The 21,329-nt window shown below is 41.1% G+C and overlaps 2 protein-coding genes and 1 long non-coding RNA gene across 5 annotated transcripts in view; 2 read left to right on the top strand and 1 right to left on the bottom strand.

The window, feature by feature from the left end:
• Positions 1-21,329, top strand: part of LOC309702533 — a 120,529-nt gene that overhangs the window by 234 nt on the left and 98,966 nt on the right. Inside the window, exons 2-5 of the long non-coding RNA XR_014275597.1 lie at positions 55-115; positions 226-339; positions 600-732; positions 874-953. This is a non-coding gene — a long non-coding RNA (uncharacterized lncRNA). The remainder of the gene's footprint in view (positions 1-54; positions 116-225; positions 340-599; positions 733-873; positions 954-21,329) is intronic.
• LOC309702279 (uncharacterized protein) overlaps positions 1-21,329 on the bottom strand; it is a 164,537-nt gene that overhangs the window by 53,870 nt on the left and 89,338 nt on the right. The gene's annotated exons all lie outside the window — the stretch shown is intronic.
• The window catches only part of LOC309702194 (protein NLRC3-like), a 43,474-nt gene continuing 31,535 nt past the window's right edge, over positions 9,391-21,329 (top strand). Inside the window, exons 1-8 of one of the 2 annotated variants that reach the window (XM_082526701.1) lie at positions 9,391-9,460; positions 10,202-10,327; positions 10,412-10,513; positions 10,801-10,917; positions 13,181-13,259; positions 15,247-15,451; positions 15,603-17,427; positions 17,923-18,096. In XM_082526701.1, the coding sequence (XP_082382827.1) occupies positions 10,239-10,327; positions 10,412-10,513; positions 10,801-10,917; positions 13,181-13,259; positions 15,247-15,451; positions 15,603-17,427; positions 17,923-18,096 (2,591 nt within the window). In that variant the 5' untranslated portion in view covers positions 9,391-9,460; positions 10,202-10,238. Of the gene's footprint in view, positions 9,461-10,195; positions 10,328-10,411; positions 10,514-10,800; positions 10,918-13,180; positions 13,260-15,246; positions 15,452-15,602; positions 17,428-17,922; positions 18,097-21,329 lie in introns of both variants that reach the window. The other variant, XM_082526700.1, reaches the window with a different exon arrangement.

Below are 21,329 nucleotides of genomic sequence, written 5' to 3'. Positions count from 1 at the left end.
GACAGCATTAAAATATTTACACTGATGATTAATGTTGTGTCTTTGCACCTGTAGCGATACATGTTGGAAAATGGAGACTTTAGCCACCAAGACTGACGTGCCTGGAAACTTCCCTGTGAGTACGCCCACAAAGACAGGAAACAGTTTAGCCACCGCGGTTAATCCTCCATCATCATCATCCAGTATTTTCCACATCTTTTCTTCTGCTGTTTCCCTTGTTGTCAGTCACGGGGTTTGTGACTGAAATGCGTGTGGTCGATGGGAAGCCTGACGAGTACGGCCTGAATCATTCCATCAACACCGGACGGAGTGAAACCTTTGTTGAAAACAGATTATATGGTAACGTTGCATTTAGCTTCAGTAAACTGTGAAGTTACAGCAGCAGATTTACATCACGTGGCTTCACAGGAAGTAGTCTGGACCTCAGCGCTGAGGTTCAAGCAGCTCTGCTTGCAGACGGCATCCTTCCTGAAAATGTTCTTCATCTTCCTAAAACCAGAACTTTTACATTGGTGCTGAAGTTCTATATAAAAACAGCCTGAAATACAAAGTGATGTTGTGCACTGATTACCTCACACTTTCCATGTTTCCTTCTACAGAGGAGTGTCCGCCTGAGTGTTTTGTCTGATCTGTTGTTGATCGTCTCATTGACACTGCATGCAGATCTGACACCAGGGCTGGACTGGGACAAAAAATGGTCCCGGGCATTTTGACTGGAGACCGGCCCCCCAGGTATTAAAGGAAAAACCATAAAGCCTTTGAATGAAAACAAACGCTGTTGTCACAGTGATGGACGCTGTCTTGTTGGTATACATGCATCAGTCTAATAAACTTAAACCTGCACCATCCTCCCTGTCCTGGTATTCTAAACAGGAAGTAGACTGTTGGTCGAGTTAACCTCCTGAACATCTACAACACACGGTGGAAACCTGACATTAAGACAGAGACTAGAGGTGAGACATGATCATTGCTGATTACTGATGACAGATTTAGATATGTTTTCATAAACCTTTCATTTGCCACATCAATAAACAGCACGGCAGGGCAAAATATGTTTTCTAACATGGCAACCTTTAAAAAGTGAAAGGAGACAGAAAGACAGCTGAGAAAGAATCAAACGGACTTTTTGATGCATTTTACACACAGTACTGGTGCAGAATCTAGAAAATGTGGGAAACACTGGCATCATATGCAGTACTTACTTCTGAAGAAATTATGATGGGACCCTAAAAAATGACTATGTACAATAATGGATTTCTATACATTTTACATCAGATGAAAACGTTTGTTGTAAGATTCAGATAATTATTTATTAAAAGTGAGACATTTTAAATGAGAACAAGAAAGAAAAGTATTTCTTTGTGCCCCCCTCTCCCTGTTAATGCCCTACCTGCCCCCCTGGCAACACTTTGCTAGACCCGCCCCTGCACAGTTACCAGCTGTCAGCTACACAAAAAAGGATCCTGGTGTTATTTGTCTCTCAGAAACAGTTCATAACTTCAACTCATTTTTGTTTTGTCATGTTTTGTTCTTTACATTGTCTTTCTTCTATATAATTGTTAAACATTTAATAAATATGTCTACAAAAAGATTTTAAAAATCAGACATTTCACACAGACACCCAAATGATTTCTGACTGATGAAGGGGGCTGAAGGTGCCCTGCTCTTGCCCAGCTTCTGCTGCTCTCTCCCTGCTCACTGTCAGCAGCTGGCAGCCTCGGTCCTGCCTGAGACTCTTCATCTATCAGTGCCAAAGAATATGGGAAATAGCAACGCACAACATGCACATTACAAAACAAGCACATGAATCAGCATTACATTCATTAGTGAAGTGCTGACGTTCGTTCCTAAACTTTGGGCCTTAATTAACATCACTGTGAACTAATGTTTGCTTTGCTTCTTAACCAGTGAAGCAGCGAGGGGCTTTCTGAGGTTCCTGCTCGTAAATGCCCAAAATGAGTCGAGTATTTCTCTGCAACTACAAACTCTGCTTTCATCAGAGGTGTAAATATTACAGCACTGTGTCAGAGTCACTGAGGCTGGAACACAGAAAAAGGAAGTAGATGTATTTATTTTTAGACTTTATTGCCTGGAACCACTTTAAAAATACGCTTTGGGTCACAATTAACTGCAGAAAACCAGGAATCCACATATGAACATTATCTGTGCAGAGATTTATGCTTCTGAAGGTAAACAGTGAAAACTTGCAGCACTAAATGCACAGATAGCCAGGCGTTTCACATTTTGGGACCATCTGCCAGTTTTCATTTCTTAGGTATTGAAGAGCAGAAATGATTGAATTTTATTTACATGCTTAAAAATGTTTGCTTTTGAATATTATTTGAAGAATTACCCACACACTCAGGCACTGTGGGCCTGTTTCCCTTTGCACAACCGAGTGTTGGAAACGGGCCTTTTCTCTTTAAACTCTGAGGGGCTGTAACTTTGGCTTCTATTGGCAGATTTGCATGATTGACCCTCTTTTTAAAATAGTTTTAGCCAAGAGAATCAAGCTAACATCACTGTTTTTACGTCAGCTCACGTCACACGAGCTGTTTCAAGAAAAGTCCTCCTGTCACACAGCAATGCCTACATGAATCACACCACTCTGCTTAAATAATAATAATAATGTTTAGTGAAGCAGGTGAAGCAAAGGGCTGCTTTTAATAGGCTGGGAGACCCAGGTGTGCTGCTTTAGCTGCTGAGCCTCTCATGCTAGCCTCCATCTATAAGCTGGGATCACAGGAGCACTGCAGTCCTGATAGATCAAGGATTGTTATTCATGCAGGTGACAAAAGTTTACATTCACAGAGTCATAGGATTGAGCCTCGTTTGAAAAGCAGCTGTTTAATGCAGCTGCTTAGAGTTCACACACAGTAGAAGAATCAGACTTGAGTCACATTTCAAACACTGGAAAAATACTCAGCAAGTAACAATGAAAACAGCACAGACTCAGTATATCCTGTTCAGTCCTGTGTTTGATATGAATGTGCTGTTCAGAGAGGATCTCGTGTCCTCTTTGACAAAGCCTTTGTTTCATGATGTTTGTGTATAAATGAATGTAGGTGTGTTTCTAAGTGTGAAGGAGCCCTGGGAGAAAAGACTGAAGCTTGTGCCAAAGAACAAACAGGAAAGAAAGATCAGCATTAATGAAGACGAGCACAGAAGGAGCCCAAGCACGTGTTGCTTTTTCAGATTTCTCTAAAAGTGTGTGTTCATTTGTTCCATCCTTCACAACAAACAACAGCTGACAGACACACATGCACTCTGTGTCACTTCACAGGGGCTGATGAAAGTGGACACAGTAAAGGGAGAGCTGGACCTGCTCTACACATCCTGCACTCTGTTAACAGACTTTATTCTGCAGCATCAACAGATAAAAATATATGAAAATATAGAAACGTTTAACATTGTGACTGTTCACATTAGTGAAGCTGTTACTTTGCTGCCAGGTGGGAAAAGAAGCCTAAAGCTGAGTCTGATTAAACATCTGCTGCACCAGAGAGTTTCATGGCCCTGCTTTATCCTGTGCTTGCTGACCACCTCGTCCTGAAACCTCTTCATCATCCTCACAGTTGTGTGAAGAAAGAGGGAAGCAGGTGGAAACCATCTGTGCTGCTGTGTTCACTTGTGTGTGTGCGTCTATGGTCATATCTAATGTGTACCTACAGACAAACACAAACACAAACACCTGGCATTGCACAAGAGTCTCTATGGAGCAACCTGCAGATGTCAGAGATGTGATTAGAGGGTAAAGTGGACTAGTGAGAGCATCTATGTTGTTGTTGTCTGCTGGGGACAGCATCAGCTCCAGAGATGCATCAGGATCAGCAAACTAATCTGCAAGGCTGCAAGTGTCACTGAAGGAGTTTGAGTCAATGAGGGACTCAAACTCTTTATTCTGTGAGCTGAACACAGCTGTCAGCAAAACATCTGTGATGGGACATTTCTTTATTTCATGATCACTTTGTCTCTTAGTTCTATGCATGTAGGACAGCATCACATGTGAGTCTCATGCTGCTTCACATCTTTGTTCTACACACACACAGTGGGGCATTGTAAGTTCATGTGGGTCAAACCTTTTGTTGAGTCTGTTTGTCATTGACCTGATTGACCTGTAGCACCTACCAGAGGGAAGGGGTGGGGGTGGAGTGAGTGTCCAGGGGTCCTTGAGGACGACATTGCCAGTATATAAATGTCTCTGAGGGAGGTTAGTGTCGGGCCCAGGGCCGCTCTGCTGCCCTCACCACCCGCTGCAGTTTCCTCTTGTCCTCCACAGCAGCTGAACCACAGTGTGCAGCAGAAGGATCTCCATGGTAGAAGTTCATTAGCAGTTAGTGATTAGCATTCTTACGTAGATCTCAAATTAAAAACCGATGATTGATGCAAAACTCATTTGTTGCTTTGGGTTTGTTACTTTCAGTTTATTGAATATAAACTTTGATGTCATTTCTTCTTCCATTGACCTGAATCCTCACAGTTTATAGAAGGGGCCCTGTTGATGTGGAGAAACATCTGAGCACATGTGATGTGCAAGTTAAGAGCATTTGAGCATCTCATGGTGGTTACCTTGGAGACCATCTGTCACTTTGTGTAGAGCCACGCCCACAGCGCACAGAATACATGCGTACGACTAATTTGTCCACCAGGAGGCATCTTGATGCTGTCATCAAACACAAAGGCTTTTGTACAAAGTGTTAAACAAACTGCAGCAAGTGTGTTCAAGACTTTTCCCTGTCTTATTTCTCTTTATTACACATAATCTATGGAAACGTGTGCTTTGATTACTTTGCATGTGTGGATTTGATGGGTTGTTGCCACATCTGGTGAGATTTTCATGTCAACAGCACCTTCTGAAATATATTTCTTTAGAACATTGGTGACATTGGTGAAATTCGTCCAATAACCGCTCTATTTATAAACATCTATTATGCGATATGAAAAGAAAAGATATTATGAACAGCTGCTTCAAAAACATAAAAATAATATTAAGGCTACCTGGAGTGTATTAAATAGGATAATAAAAAATCAACATAATATATGTTCTCCAACGCGTATTGTAACAAGAGGTAATGTAGTGATTGAGAATACTGAGAGCATAGTTAATGAATTTAATGATTACTTTGTTAATGTAGGCCCCAACTTGGCAGAAGAGATTTCTGTACCAGGAGGAAATGATGAAGTAGATTCTACTTCTTGTGAATGTAGCTCAATGTTTCTTGGTGGAGTCTGTGAGAGTGACATTGTAGAAGTGGTGAGTAAATTCAAGAGTAAAAGAATCCATGGATTGTGACGACCTTGACATGTCGCTAATTAAAGAAGTTCTTCATAGTGTCCTTCAGCCGTTAACATATATTTGTAACAAATCATTTCAAACTGGAATTTTTCCAGATAAAATGAAAATTGCCAAAGTGATCCCATTATATAAAACTGGTGATAAACAGATTGTGTCAAACTATAGACCGGTATCTTTACTGCCTCAGTTTTCAAAGAGTCTTGAAAAACTATTTGCAAACAAACTAGATTCTTTTATTGATAAATATGATTTATTGAATGATCATCAGTATGGGTTCAGAAGAAATCGCTCAACATCTCTAGCTGTGATGGAATTTATTGAAAATATTGCAACGGCTGTGGATGAAAAACAGTTTGGAATAGGTGTGTTCATTGATTTACGTAAAGCCTTTGATACGATAGATCATTCTTTACTTTTACGGAAGTGTGAAAGGTATGGTTTAAGAGGTGTTGTACAATTGTGGTTAAATAGTTACTTGAATAATAGGTTCCAATATGTGAGTATTAATAACATGAAATCTAAACTTAGAAAAGTAACTTGTGGAGTTCCGCAAGGATCTGTTTTGGGACCTAAGTTATTTTTACTTCATATAAATGATATTTGTACAGCCAGTGATACTTTAAAATATGTGATGTTTGCTGATGATACAAACTTATTTTGCTCTGGAAAAGACATAAAGAAATTACTGAAAACAGTGGAAACAGAAGTCATGAAGTTAAATAGATGGTTTGTATTTAATAAACTATCATTGAATGAAAGTAAAACAAAATTTATGTTATTTGGAGGTAATAAAAGTAATATTAAAGTAAAATTGAATTTAAATAATGTTGAAATTGAAAGAGTATATGAGACAAAATTTTTGGCGTAATTATTGATGATAAACTTTGTTGGAAGCCCCACATAGAACATGTGAAACGAAAATTATCCAAGTCTATTTCTATTCTTTATAAAACAAGAGATTCTTTGAATAAGAACTGCCTTTATTTATTGTATACTTCCCTTTGTTTGCCTTATATGACCTACTGTGCAGAAATTTGGGGGAACACATACAAAACATATTTGGATTCAATATTTAAGTTGCAAAAAAAAAGAGCTATTAGAATAATAAATAAAGTTGGATATAGGGAGTCCACCAACCAGTTTTTTGTAGGATCATCTATGTTAAAATTCATGGACATTATATATTCTAAAACTTTAGAAATGATATATCGTGTGATGAAAAAGAATGTTCCAATTTGTATTTTAAGTATGTTTCAACTAAGAGATGGAAAATATGATTTGAGGGGGGTCTTATAAGTTTGAAATGCCTAAAGTGAGAACCAATGTTAAGTATAGATGTGTGTCAGTTTTGGGAGTGAAATTATGGAATGGACTTCATGATGAACTGAAGATGTGTTTTTCTTTGTCATTCTTCAGGAAGATTTTAAAAATTAGTATTATACAAGGTTATAGAAATTTGGTTTGTTAAAATTTTTTGTGTTGATTTAATTTCTTGATTTATCATTGATTTCTTTTCAAACTGTTATACAACTTATTTATCAATGCTATTTATTTTCTTGGTTAAGGATTTGATTATTTCTATGGGGGTAAGGGATAGGATAAGTATAAGCCATAAGGCTTCAGCCTATTCCTTTTTCGGTTCCTGTTTGAGTACTTTTATGTAAAATTATAATCTGTTGTTGTTGTTGTTGTTGTTGTTGTTGTTGTTGACTGAAATAAAAAAAAATTTCAATAAAATAATAAAAATAAATTTAAACCCCATAACCACACTGAGTAGCAACCTCACCACTACATGGCCACAGAGATTTCCACAGTCTGCACCTGTGTGGAACAGGAACATGACACAGAAATGTGTTACAAAGATCTAGTCTGGTTAAATATTACAGTTTATCTTTCAGGTTCATTTCTTGGATGATTTTGTAAGAAACAAACTGCTTGAATGGCGACTAAATGAGTTGGAGGAACGATTTGAAGGTAAATTATTATTACTTGGTGGCTTTTTTGCAGCAACTGTGACACTTAGTAGTAGAACTGACACACAAAACAACAACTACACTAACTATATACTCTGCAACACACCCAGTGAGCTTGATTTGAAAACCTTTCCTGTCTTACTGACATCACTGAGTTCATCCCTGAAGTTGGTCCAAAGATTCAGATGCAGTCTTGGGCAGTTAAAGGTGAGTCTGTCACGGGTCTTTGTGACCCAGCATTTTAATTTGTTGTATTTGATGTTGTGCTTCTGAGTCCTTGGTTGTGCTGTTTTGTGGGAAAACTGCCCTTCACTACTACCTCTCCCACCTGGAAAACAAAGACTCATACATCAGGGTACTTTTGGTTGATTACAGCTCGGCTTTCAATCCTGTGATCCCACACAAACTCACTCACAAGCTGGCTACACTCGGCCTGCACCCTCCACCCTCTGTGACTGGCTACACTAGTGAAGTGGAGAGGGTGAGCAGCAGTACCTGGGCGTCCACATCAGTGAGGACCTCACCTGGACACTGAACACCACACAGCTGGTCAAGAAGGCTCAGCAGCTGCTGTATTTCCTGAGGAGGCTGAGGAAATTTGGTATGTTGGCCAAGATCCTCAGCAGGTTCTACAGCTGCACTGTGGAGAGCAGCCTGACCAGCTGCATCACTGCATGGTACGGCAGCACTACTGCAAAGCGCAAACGCCTGCAGAGAGTGATAACAACTGTGGAGAAGATCATCAGGACCCCGCTGCCCTCTCTGCAGAGCAGCTACCATCACAGAGTCCAGAGGAGAGACACACCTCTGCCCTCGAGACGAAGGTTCAGAAGTGTGAAATGTAGAACATCCAGACTCAACAACTCCATCTTCCCCACTGCTATCAGACTCCTGAACAGCTGACCGACCTCAAACTGCAGTTTGCACATCAGGTCACTTTGCACACTAAGTTCATTTTGCACATTAAACTCCATGTACATCCATGTACATCGACATCTGCAGACCACACGTGTCTTCAGTTACTTATTTGTACTTATTTGCAGTTATTTATCTTTTTATTTATTCTTATCTTGTTCTTTTAACCATTATCTAACTTGGCATTGTGCACGGTGTGTTTAAATTCAGTTTAAATTCAGGGACACGGAGCCCCTGTTGATCCTCTACCTAATCACACAAGCCAAGGTGTGAAAACGGGTGTGGGTCACAATCAGCCAAGGTTTTGGGTGAACCCATTGTGAGATCTAGCCCCACGCTATCATGTGATTTCCTGTGATCAAATGTCCCAGGATGTGAGTGGGTGTTAAGACGTCCATGTCCCTCTTCAAGCAACTTAAAGAAGTCCAGACGCTTTTCTTTCCAAGCTCCTTCAACAACATCATTCATAGAACAGCTTCCAGCTTCTTTTGCTCGGCTACAGTTTGGATGGATTTGCATTTAAAGATGCAACAAGACTAAAATGGTTAGGGTCAGGAGGTCAAAGGTCAGAGCTCCTGTGGGTCTGAGGGCGGCCTCACGCTGGAGAAGGATGAAGGAGTCTGACCTGAGCCAGTGTTTGACATGAACACATCAGCACTGCTGTCAGTGAGCCTAACGACAGCCGTTAGCATCATTTCAGTGTTTCAGTCATAAAAACACTTCCTGTCACTGTGGTGGTTACAGTGACATCATGCAGTTTGTGCTTTGACCTCCAGAGGGCGACAAATCAGCACAGACAGAGAGCTCCATTCAAACTTTGCTGCCATCAGGAATAATTCTTCAAATATAATCATCAGTGTTTGAGCAGTTATGATATCAGGGACAATCTAGACATGTGTGACAATACTGAACATGTCACATGACACACCTTAGACATCATGTGATCCACTCTCAGTCTGCACTTTCATTCATGACTTCAACAGGTTGAAATGAGCTTTGAAGAAACATCAGTTCAGTGCTGAAATATTTAAACGCTGCAGGAAGAACAACAACAAAGTGATGACGGATGTTTGTGCTTCAAACAGGAAAACCAGCAGAAATAAATCACAGCCTGCCAGAGGTTTGGAGTTTCCGAGGTGCAACTGAACGCAGCACAGTGTCCCAATGCTCCTGATTGTCCTCAAACGTCTCTTTGGGTGTTTCCTTCCTGCTCAAAGTTTACTGTCACTTCCTGAACTTCGTGGAGTGGAGCTTGTTGTTGGTGTGTGAAGAAACTGTAAGTTTGCTTTGTTTCCTCCTTTAACAGTTTGTCTTTAGGAACTTTACTGTTTGTTCAGCTCGTGTTTGATTTCTTCACACAACAAACTGTGTGTGTTTGTATTTCCGGTCTCTCCATTAAAGTCAGTGTGTAATGTTTCCTGGCTAACATCAGCTGTGTGCAGCTTAGTTCAGCACAAATCTGCCGCTCCATAGTTCACGGTAACGGACTCACAGCTGGACCAACGAGGCCGAGTGTGTCCGCCACTCTGAGCTACGTTCGTGTTTGTGTACTTGTAGTTTGTACTTTGAGTTCACTCAGAGCCCACAGAGGACGCAGCGTACGTGATGACGTCACAGCCCTTTACCTCCTTTACTGTCACTGTGATTAATATTTACACACGAGACACCTGCAGAGCTCTGACGCTGAGCTAGCACACAGCATGCTAACGCTAAGCTAACGCTAAGCTAGCACACAGCATGCTAACGCTAAGCTAACACTAAGCTAACACTAAGCTAACACTAAGAGTTCTTACAGACACGAGTTAAAAAGCTGCTTTTAGTGTGTGATCAGAGTCCAGGACTGATAGCAGAGCAGCTGATGGCAGCTTCCTCTGCCTCACACTGCTGTCTGACTGCATCCAGCTGACACTGAGATGAAGCAGGAAAGAAGCAGCTGATATTTGGACAGCACACATGATGAAAGGAGGATTTCAGCTGATGTGCACATGAATGATTTGTGTTTCCTCTGCAGGTGAAGGTAGAAAGTGTGTGTGAGCTGATGTGAATTGAGCAGCATGGATCAGTGTGAGGACAGAGAGGAGGGAGTCCCTCCCTCTAAAAGCACTCTGTGTGGGGAACATGAGAGCCAGACCAAAGCGCAGAGGTGAGATGACCATCTCTAACTGTCCATGACTCTTCTCCATGTCACAGCTCAGCACTCACATCACTGCTCCATCATTATTCACAGGAACCAGCCTGGACCTCCACCCAGCTCTGTGTCCTTACAGAGTGACGCGTCTAAAGTTCTTCCCATTGAATTTAAATCCCAGCCTGTGTCTGCTGCAGAGAGGTGAGCTGTTAGCAACATGAACTCTTTGATGTCAGTTTATCTGATTTAAATGAACTGTTTGATGTTTCCTGGTCTCTAAACTGCATCTCAAAGGAAGTCACTGAACCTTTATTCCTTATTTCTATCAAACATGTCCAACATTTAAACTCCTGCTGCTCACAGTGGGACCATCAATAGTCCTGCACAGTGTAAATGACCCCTGGGTGGCGCTCTGTTCTTACACTGTGAAACACTACTTTGGAGTTTCCTTCTGCTCATTCTCAAAACACATTTTTCTTCTCTGACAGGATCCATGGGAGACCTGCTGGACCTGAACCTGGACCCAGCTCTGTGTCCTTACAGAGTGACTGGTCTAAAGGTGGTCTCATTGATTTTAAAGTCCAGCCTGTGTCTGCTGCAGAGAGGTGAGCTGTTAGTAACAGGAACTCTTTGATTAAACTGCTTGATGTTGTTGGATATAAACTACAAACACGTCGTTCCCTCAGTCCCATTTAAACTGTCTTTTAAAACAAGCCTTTGGTTTCTAAACAACTGAAAACCCACTTCAGCAAACAGGAAGTGATCAGAGCGTCCGTCCACTTCCTGTCAGGCCCTGCAAACATTTCATATTGAAGAAAAGTCGTTGATATCTCACATTTTTACTCCACCACATTCAACCATTTTGACATTTTACAGCATGAAACTCTTGTCACATGACTCCTGTTATGTTATAGAGTCATGTGACCACCAGGGAGGGATTTGTATGGATGAAACACATTCAAATCAATCTGATTCATCAATGGAAACATTTTTGGTGTAAATGCAGCAACACTGAAAACGCTGAAGATAAAAACACAACAGATGAAATATGAACAAATCGAGGCTTTGAATACACGTGTGTGTGTTTGAGACAGAGATAAATGGATTGTGTGTCTGTCCTATTGCTGCGTGAGGGTTTTATTGTAGATTTTGTGCGTGTACACTTTTGACCACGAAGGTGTTGAAAGGGCGTAAAACAGTTGGAGGCACCAGAGTGAACACTAGTGCTGTCAGTAGATTAAAACATGACTAATTAATGACACAATCTTCTGTCATTAATCCTGATTAATCACAATTACTTGATCAATAGCTGCAGTTACATTTTTCCAACTTTATATTTAAGCCTGTAACAGACGTTTACACCATATAATGAAGTCAATGCAGAATAAACACAAAGAATGTTAAACGCTTCAATTCAAAGAGACTTTGAATAGTTTTCAGTCTTTAACTCAGCTTCTCTGCTGTAAATACAACTTTGTAACAAACATATATACTAAAAGCTAAGTGTGCACTAATATATAATAATATATAATCTATATTACTGCTGTTAATGAAAATGTTTAATCAGACTCATCACAGGGTTACTGTGGATTAATTTGGATTAATCACCATTAAACATCATTTTTAATGTAAACGAATCAAAGTTCATTTCATGAGCAAACAGACTCGAGAGAAAAGGGCAAATTTACACACTTAACATGTTTATTGAACATGTAAACATTGATTAACCTCCTGAATGAGCCGACCCCCCCAGGGACAGTCCTGCATGCTAATGATGGGCTCTGCTCTGTACCTGCAGGATTCTGTCAGCCACAAACTCCTCAGCTGATCCTGAATCTGAGCCCATCTGTCAAACAATCATTTTCTTCACAGGTCTGTGGAGGTGGCACTGATCCTGCAGCAGTCTAACACTCTCTGTCACTCTTCTTCAAGTCTTTGACACGAGGAACCAAAACTATGTTATTAACAACACTAACAGGTCTGCAGTTTGTCCACTTGGCAGTTGTGTCATCAGTGCTTTGCATTGTTGTGATATTTTAAGCTGGAAGTGCTTCGGTGACAAGAAAATTCCTTCTGTCACGATGTGCAGAATCCTTCATGTTGGTCGGCTGGTCCGTCTTGTTATTTTTTTAATGCTCAAACTTTCCATCGGGAGGTCAGTGTGTGTTTGTCATCTTCCATATTGAGCTGATTGGTTCAGCTGCCGTCACTAACAGATGTGCTGCACATCTGCACGTGTGCAAAGGTAACTCTACTCGGACAAACTGCCCGAAGTGCGTTGATAGAAACATTTCAGGGATTTTGAGTCGTTCTGCTCTCCAGATGTGTCGTGTTAAAGGTTTTTATCATGTTAATCATGATAACAGATGAACCCCTAACCCTACATGTTAATTTTGACAGCACTGCTAAATCCTTTTTAATGTTCTTCTGTCAGATCATTGATTAGACTCGACTCCAAATACGAGACTCAGAAAACTCAAATGAAAACTCAAATCAAAGCCATGAGAAAAGGACTTGTGTTAGAATGAAAACATATGGAAGTGGTCAGGTTTCAAACACTCGTTGAATCTACTGCACAGTTACATTCAGGGACCTTTGGCCTCCTGAGAGCATTAGTTGATGGTTCATCACAGTTTTACCTTCCAGTGAGTGAATTTATCAGTTTGATGAAGTCTCAAAGTTTCCTCTGAGCTTCTGCAGCATCATCACTTCCATCACTGATGAAAGAAAGTTCATAGAAAACAGAAAATATATCTTCAGAATCTGAGAGTCTAAAACTTGACAGACTTGATTCAGATGAAGTTATTTGAGCAGAAACTCCTGGATCGTTATCCTGTGTTGATCTAATCCTTCATGGTTCTTCCACAGAGTGGAGCAGCAGAGCTCAGAGGTTCCCAGTGGTCAGTCTGCCCAGCAGCATCAAACACAGCTGGACTCCATATTTATGGTCTGTACATGTACAACAACTACTTTATTATTAATAATAATAATAATGCATTTATTTATAGGTCCCTTTCAGAACACCAAGGACTCTGTGGACTAAATGACCAAAAGAAAACAAACTTTGAAATCAGACGGTGCAAATGTGATCACAGGGAAACGTTTTAAACATCGAGGCTTTAAACAGAAACCAAAGTGAAACAGTTTGTAGTTGAGATCAGTGGGAATGAAGCTGAATAACTGTTTCTTCAATAACTTTGAGCTCTTAAAAAACAAAAACTAGCTGAAAGTCTGGCTGCTCTTATGAAAAGTACAGAGAAATTATGGGTCGCTCAACACTTGTGCACAATATAAGAGTTTAAATAAATCTGAAGAATAACTCAAAGTCCTACAATCATACTGAGAAAATCATCTACAGCTAACTATCCAAGTGGATTTGTTTAAGACAGCTCCATCTGCTGGTGGCCCTCTGCAGGTGCATGAAAGGGGCGTGTTTATAGTGAAAGTAGTAGAGAAAGTAAACCCCACGGGAAGGAGGAGGACTCTCAGCGGCTTCCAGCTCATATTCAGACATTTGACTTCTCACTGAAAGCAGCAAGTTTGAGTGTCTGTACCTTAGTTAGAAGAGATAACATGGTCATAGTAATTAGAGTTGATTGAGCAATGCTGTCCTTATAATGTAGTTTATGATTTTTATGGACAAGTCCAGTTTTTCTGTAGAGCCTCTCAAGTTGGTGACAGCAGCAGTGGAAGTTCACGTGTGAACCAGAGCAGCAAATCAGGTCCAAATGTGTTGTTCACAGTGAGTGGGATCATCATTGGCTGCTATGTTAACCTCCTGCAGCAGGATGTGTTTGGTCAGAGAATGGATAGATCACTAAGTCATTGTTGAGTTTAGGGAGACAGTAGACAGTTGGAGGAGGTTCAGCCAGTTGACACACAGTAGATAAAATAACTGAAGGCAGGAGCAGACACCTGTATGACTTTCCACCTCTCACATAGATTATTGTCCCTGGGCAGCGCCACAGGGCTGGTAGATGTAAACAAAGCTGGAGGAGAGGATTTATTCATCTGAGAAAAGTCACAGAGTTGTGTCTTGATGCTCAATCATCCAGGTACGTAAATCCCAAAAAGCTTGATTCTGTTCATCTGGATGTTTTCAGTGGGAGAAACGTTTCATCATCATCAGGTGACTTCTTCAGTCTCAGCTGACTGCAGGTTTCAATCTTATAAACAGGACATTTGTATGACTGAAACCAGCCCACTGAAGGAACAATGGGCTGGGAGGTCAGTTCATTGATCATTGGTACGCATATTGTCAGGACCATTGATCAATGGTTGTTGATCAATGGTCATGAGTCCAGTTCACAGAGAGCTGGGGAATGGCTGCAATCACAGCATGTAAGATGGTGACAAATGTACCCTTAAGCCCCTCCTCCATTCAGAGATGGTCTTTCCTTTTCACATAAATGGCCTCCTTGACTCCGCCCTCAAACCAGCGTTCACATTTACTCAGGACCTTCTTGATGTGAAGTTCTTCTGCTTCGCTGGCTGCTGTGTCTGTGGGGATGGTGTTTGTTCTGTGTTGTTGTGTCCTGATGACGCCCAGTTTGTGCCCCAGTGGATGATGAGAGTCAAACCTTAAATACTGATCTGTATGTGTAAACAGAGTGAACCTTTAAGACCAGTTGTCTGTACGATCAACTCAGTCACCTGAAACATCTCCAAGTTTCTGGCTTTGATCATCAACCTGTTGGTAGTTCAGCTCTGAACACCAGTGAAATGTTTCTCCCACTGAAATCGCTGCATTCATATGAACAGCATCAACGCTTTGGGATCATGGAGTTGTGGACAAAGTCTCAGTTAATCAGATAAAGTCAAACCTATAATTGGTAAAGAGTTCGTGGATGATATGCCCCTTGATCGTAAAGAAGTGGATGTTGTGTGGACTGAAGTTCAGAGTGGTGGGTCATTCATAAAGTATTCTGTTCCAGCTGCTGGAGGACAACATCATCACTTTTGTGAAGAACGAGCTGAAGAAGATCCAGAAGGCTCTGAATCCAAATAAGCCCCAGTGCTTGGAGTTTCAGAGGGAGGATGATGAGCAGAGGAGACACAGCAGAGAGGCATTTGTGAAGATCACAGTGGACTTCCTGAGGAGAATGAAGCAGGAGGAGCTGGCTGACCGTCTGCAGAGACGTAAGAGGCTTTATCTAAAGATTTAAGCTGCTGGATAAATGAGACACTTGTGACACCAGTGTGTTCAGTCATTTCTCAGTGGGTCAGAAATTGTCATCAGCATTTTGTAAAATATGATTGTTAAAGTTGTATTTTTATTATTATTATTCAGAACTTCCAGCTGCTGTTTGTCATCGTAACCTTAAATCCACCCTGAAGAAGAAGTTCCAGTGTGTGTTTGAGGGCATCGCTAAAGCAGGAAACCCAACCCTCCTGAATCAGATCTACACAGAGCTCTACATCACAGAGGGAGGGACTGCAGAGGTCAATGATGAACATGAGGTCAGACAGATTGAAACAGCATCCAGGAAACCAGACAGACCAGAAACAACCATCAGACAAGAAGACATCTTTAAAGCCTCACCTGGCAGAGATGAACCAATCAGAACAGTGCTGACAAAGGGAGTGGCTGGCATTGGGAAAACAGTCTTAACACAGAAATACAGCCTGGACTGGGCTGAAGACAAAGCCAACCAGGACATCCAGTTCATATTTCCATTCACTTTCAGAGAGCTGAATGTGCTGAAAGAGGAAAAGTTCAGCTTGGTGGGACTTGTTCATCACTTCTTTACTGAAACCAAAGAAGCAGGAATCTGCAGCTTTGAAGACTTCCAGGTTGTGTTCATCTTTGATGGTCTGGATGAGTGTCGACTTCCTCTGGACTTCCACAAAACTACAATCCTAACTGACCCTAGAAAGTCCACCTCAGTGGATGTGCTGCTGATAAACCTCATCAGGGGGAAACTGCTTCCCTCTGCTCGCCTCTGGATAACCACACGACCTGCAGCAGCCAATCAGATCCCTCCTGACTGTGTTGGCATGGTGACAGAGGTCAGAGGGTTCACTGACCCACAGAAGGAGGAGTACTTCAGGAAGAGGTTCAGAGATGAGGAGCAGGCCAGCGGCATCATCTCCCACATCAAGACATCACGAAACCTCCACATCATGTGCCACATCCCAGTCTTCTGCTGGATCACTGCTACAGTTCTGGAGGATGTGCTGGAAACCAGAGAGGGAGGACAGCTGCCCAACACCCTGACTGAGATGTACATCCACTTCCTGGTGGTTCAGGCCAAAGTGAAGAAGGTCAAGTATGATGGAGGAGCTGAGACAGATCCACACTGGAGTCCAGAGAGCAGGAAGATGATGGAGTCTCTGGGAAAACTGGCTTTTGATCAGCTGCAGAAAGGAAACCTGATCTTCTATGAATCAGACCTGACAGAGTGTGGCATCGATATCAGAGCAGCCTCAGTGTACTCAGGAGTGTTCACACAGATCTTTAAAGAGGAGAGCGGACTGTACCAGGACAAGGTGTTCTGCTTCATCCATCTGAGTGTTCAGGAGTTTCTGGCTGCTCTTCATGTCCATCTGACCTTCAGCAACGCTGGACTCAATCTGCTGGAACAACAACAAACAAAGTCCATATGGTCTATATTGTTTTGGAAACAAAAACCTGAAAAAGAAGTAAAATCTGCAGAGAAACACTTCCACCACAGTGCTGTGAACAAGGCCTTACAGAGTCCAAATGGACACCTGGACTTGTTCCTCCGCTTCCTCCTGGGTCTTTCACTGCAGACCAATCAGACTCTCCTACGAGGTCTGCTGACACAGACAGGAAGTAGCTCACAGACCAATCAGGAAACAGTCCAGTACATCAAGGAGAAGCTCAGTGAGAATCTGTCTGCAGAGAAAAGCATCAATCTGATCCACTGTCTGAATGAACTGAATGATTGTTCTCTAGTGGAGGAGATCCAACAGTCCCTGAGATCAGGACGTCTCTCCACAGGTAAACTGTCTCCTGCTCAGTGGTCAGCTCTGGTCTTCATCTTACTGTCATCAGAAGAAGATCTGGATGTGTTTGACCTGAAGAAATACTCTGCTTCAGAGGAGGCTCTTCTGAGGCTGCTGCCAGTGGTCAAAGCCTCCAACAAAGCTCTGTAAGTACATTTGTATTCATATGCTTGTTGACAAAAAGCAGGTGTGATCAACTAAAACCACTAACAAAATAACCCCCAAAACCACAGTTATGAGTGCTGGTGTCTGAAAAGTGTATACAACTGTTAAGTGATAATCAGTACTCATTTTGTTCAATACTGAATACCTGTCGGCATTTCTGAAATTTTTCTGGGTGTAACTGTCATCAAAGTTACATCCAGACCTGGCCTTGAGTTGTTATCTAAGTTTTAATCATGAACTCTTCTTAAACGATGACAAAATAAAGAAATTTGGCACGTTTTGTTGATACCAAAAGCCTATTGAACTATCCACTGTTCTTTTACTGCTCTGTTCACTGTTCTCTCTCTGATTGTTTCCACATGTTGCTCGTTACTTTCTTGACAAAAAGAGAATGGAATATTGCTAAATGTTATGTAATCTCATTACACTTGATCAAAAGTAAGTTTTTTTTAAATTGTTTTTCTGTTATTTTTCAGACTGAGTCTCTGTAACCTGTCAGAGAGAAGTTGTGAAGCTCTGTCCTCAGGTCTCAGCTCTCAGTCCTCTAATCTGAGAGAGCTGGACCTGAGTAACAATAACCTGCAGGATTTAGGCGTGAAGTTTCTGTCTGAAGGACTGAAGAATCCACACTGCAAACTGGAAACTCTCAGGTGAGATCAAGCATTTTGTAATCAACTGGCAGAATTAGCAAATTAATAATAAGGTAATCCTTTAATAAGAGGAGATATGGGGGTGTTCTGATGTGCAAAGTACTCTTATGTTGAAAGATTCTAAAACAAGAAGTAGTTCCTGGGAACTGCTTTCTGTTTTATTGCTGTCTAAGTAGAAACTTGCTGATGAAATTACTGATGAGTTTGCAGAGTTGAATCCACAGAACACAACACAAATATTCTTACACCCGACAATATGTACATAGTCATGGTGTTGGGTGCTGAAGATCATAATTAGAAATTTAATTATAAATTTCTTTAAATGCACATTCAGGTCTGTGACACTCATTCAGACCGTGAGCACTGGCTCTGTGCTACATACAGACATTTCTGCATCCTTGCCATTCAAAGGCACTTTGTTATATATAGTTTATATATGTAGTATTCAAAACTGAACTGTAAGCTTGGTGTTTTTAAAGGAAGCAATTTTAATTCAGTGTTTTCATTAGTCTTAATTTTATACATTTACTACCACTAAGAAGAGGACAGACATGACCTTAAGGCCTGGACAAGTTTGAAACCTTTTGTCCTTCACAATGGAAAATGGGTATCACTTTATCCAGCTTCTAATTTATAAATTCTGCACTCAGCTTTGCCGTCTCCAATATCACTGAAATTCAGCCAGATGCTGCTCATTTTATGCTTTCACTTTTTCCTGACACGCTTGAATTTAAACCTGTGTCTGTGTGTACCAGGCCTGTACCACTAAGCTTGCTTTCTTCTGAACGTTTGCCCCCATCCCTTTCTTTAAATAGTGGCATGATCCCAGGCTGTCTCTTAATGTGATTGGCCACATGATGTGTCCATCAGAATAAAGTCCCAGCCCTGCTGCCATGGAATATCAGCAACCCTGAAAATTCTTTAATAACTGATATATGAAATTATCTCAGGGGCTGAATTTGGCCGACGGGCCATATGTTTGACACCCCTGGTTTAGACAGTTTAGCATTCTATGTTCTACTGAGTTAACTCCAAGCTGAGTAGCAAATCAGCTAACTGCAGCCACAAGCTCCGACTGGTTTTCTTTGTGGATGATGATGTATTCTCCCTTTACTAGGTTCACTCAGGTGTTCCACTCATGGTTGTTATTAACTTCCTGTTTTATTTTGGTAGTTTTCATCTCTGGTGTCAAAGGTTTAGTTTTACTTCGTCCCCTGACATTGTCTACATGAGTTTCAGCTGTACAAGGTTTTATTGCGTGTTTATTGATTTGACGCTTCTTTTTATTTAACTATTATTGTTGACTTCTAAACAATTGTTAAAAAGTATTTTCATTGAAATATCAAATAATTTATTACTTTATCAGTTAATTCATTATACTTCTCTAAATAAGGGTGATAGTGTGTGTGGGTTGTCTTCAGATACTCTGCTTCCTCCCACAGTCCAATGTGAATGAGGCCCAGCTGTAAAGTCACAGCAGTCACACTGTATGTGTCTCATTGTCACTGGAGTTTAGGCTCCATGCATCCAGCTGGTGCTGCAGAAAAAGTAGAAATGTTTCTGTTTGGTTCTAATCTGCTGCTGAGTCTCTTTTACAAAGATAGAACTGCAGCTAATCATGCTCATGTAGCCAGTTAGTAAAAACCCAAGTCACCGTCAGACTAGGGTTGCCAACTTCCTGGGACACCTCGTGGCCAGGGCCGGGCGACCCAGTTGTCTCCACCCTTCCAAGTGTGGTGAATTTTTTAGCTCTTTTTTGTGTGTGTGAAATTATTTTTTTAACCATTTGACTTGAAGTTGATTTAATGATGCATATTCTTTGTGATATGGACACATGGGAAACAAATGATCATTTAGCCATTTATTTGTAGCGCAAAATGACAACATTAACACAATAAAACAGGTCTCTTTCTTAAACAGAAGCCTGTCATGCTTAACTTTAAAGAATATAAGTTAATCTTTCTTTAAAAGAACTCTGTCCTGCTTAACTTAAAATTATATAAATTAATAGAAAACAGTAGAAAGAAAAACATTCTTATAACAGTCCACATGAAGTGCATTTAGTGCAGCTGGCTTCAGTTGAGGTATTATTTCAGCTTTTCTAATGCTAATCAGCTGCTCGTGTTTGTAAACCTGCTTGTTCCCATGATTACGCATCTTAACTCATCATCATTATTCATCTATGTATTACTTTTATGTATTAGTCATCTATTCGTTGTAATCATCTATCCTTGCAGTTGTTTATTACACAAAATAAATTATATTATCACACTTCTGGCCACATAGAGTTGATATTCACTGCACATGCTCACATTAACCTTAACCAGAGGGTTTAAAAACAACAACAATGTCTACATACCATATCTTCTGCTGCCATGGCCTGGTGAACAACAAATTGGTTAAGGGTTCCCTGAGCTTTCATGCCACTCATGTGCCCACCACTAGAAGCATGCTGCCAGTCCACCATGGCCTATGAAAAAAGTGCGACGGCACACAGTGCAGTGCGCTTTATAGGTGTTATCGCGCACTTTTTCCAGCGAGGTGTTTTCATTTTCCCATTCCTCCCTGCACTTATGCAGCCTTTTTTTTTCTTTCTCGGTGGGGTACAAACATTGCTGGTCGAAGGTGTACTGTCGTCCGAGACTTGCACCGCAGTGTCAGCGTTTGTTTCCCTGTTGGCCATGCTTCTTTTTGTGGTCATCTGTTGTCTTCTGGTATTTTCTCAGCGAGCGACCTTTCCTCTACCAATGAGATAAGTGGTAATCTGAATTGTCATACTCGTGCGTAAGGTCATTGGTCACAAAGCAGGAGAGGGGCTGGGAATTATGTTTTCAAACAAAGCGTTAATTCCATTAACATTTATAGACTACTTTTGATTCTCTCTGTATTACAGGACAAAGTGCGTCCCTTTGGAGCTCAATACGGGACGTGTACTTTTTATTTATTTATTTATTTATTTATTTATTTTGCCTGTCCCGTTTGGCTCTTTTGCATCAGAATTGTTGTCTAAAGGCAAAGAAAGATGCCCAACGGATTTACTTTACCAAATTGACCATCCCAGCCTTGCCGTAATGGTCCATTTGATTCACCTTTTATTGTTTATTTTATTTTCACTTGCTGAATACGGGACAGACTTGACTGGGGGAAAGAAGGGGAGAAAGAAAGAGGGAAAGAGAAACAGCTGAGAAGAGGGACGGGGGAGAAGGGCAAAAAACAAAAACCAACAGAATGGG

The sequence above is a fragment of the Aulonocara stuartgranti genome (genome assembly GCF_965226115.1).
Source record: "Aulonocara stuartgranti genome assembly, chromosome: 3".
In the NCBI taxonomy this organism is placed as follows: Eukaryota; Metazoa; Chordata; class Actinopteri; order Cichliformes; family Cichlidae; genus Aulonocara; species Aulonocara stuartgranti.
Note: the sequence above shows the minus strand (reverse complement) of the source record. Positions and strands in the feature narration are given on the sequence as shown.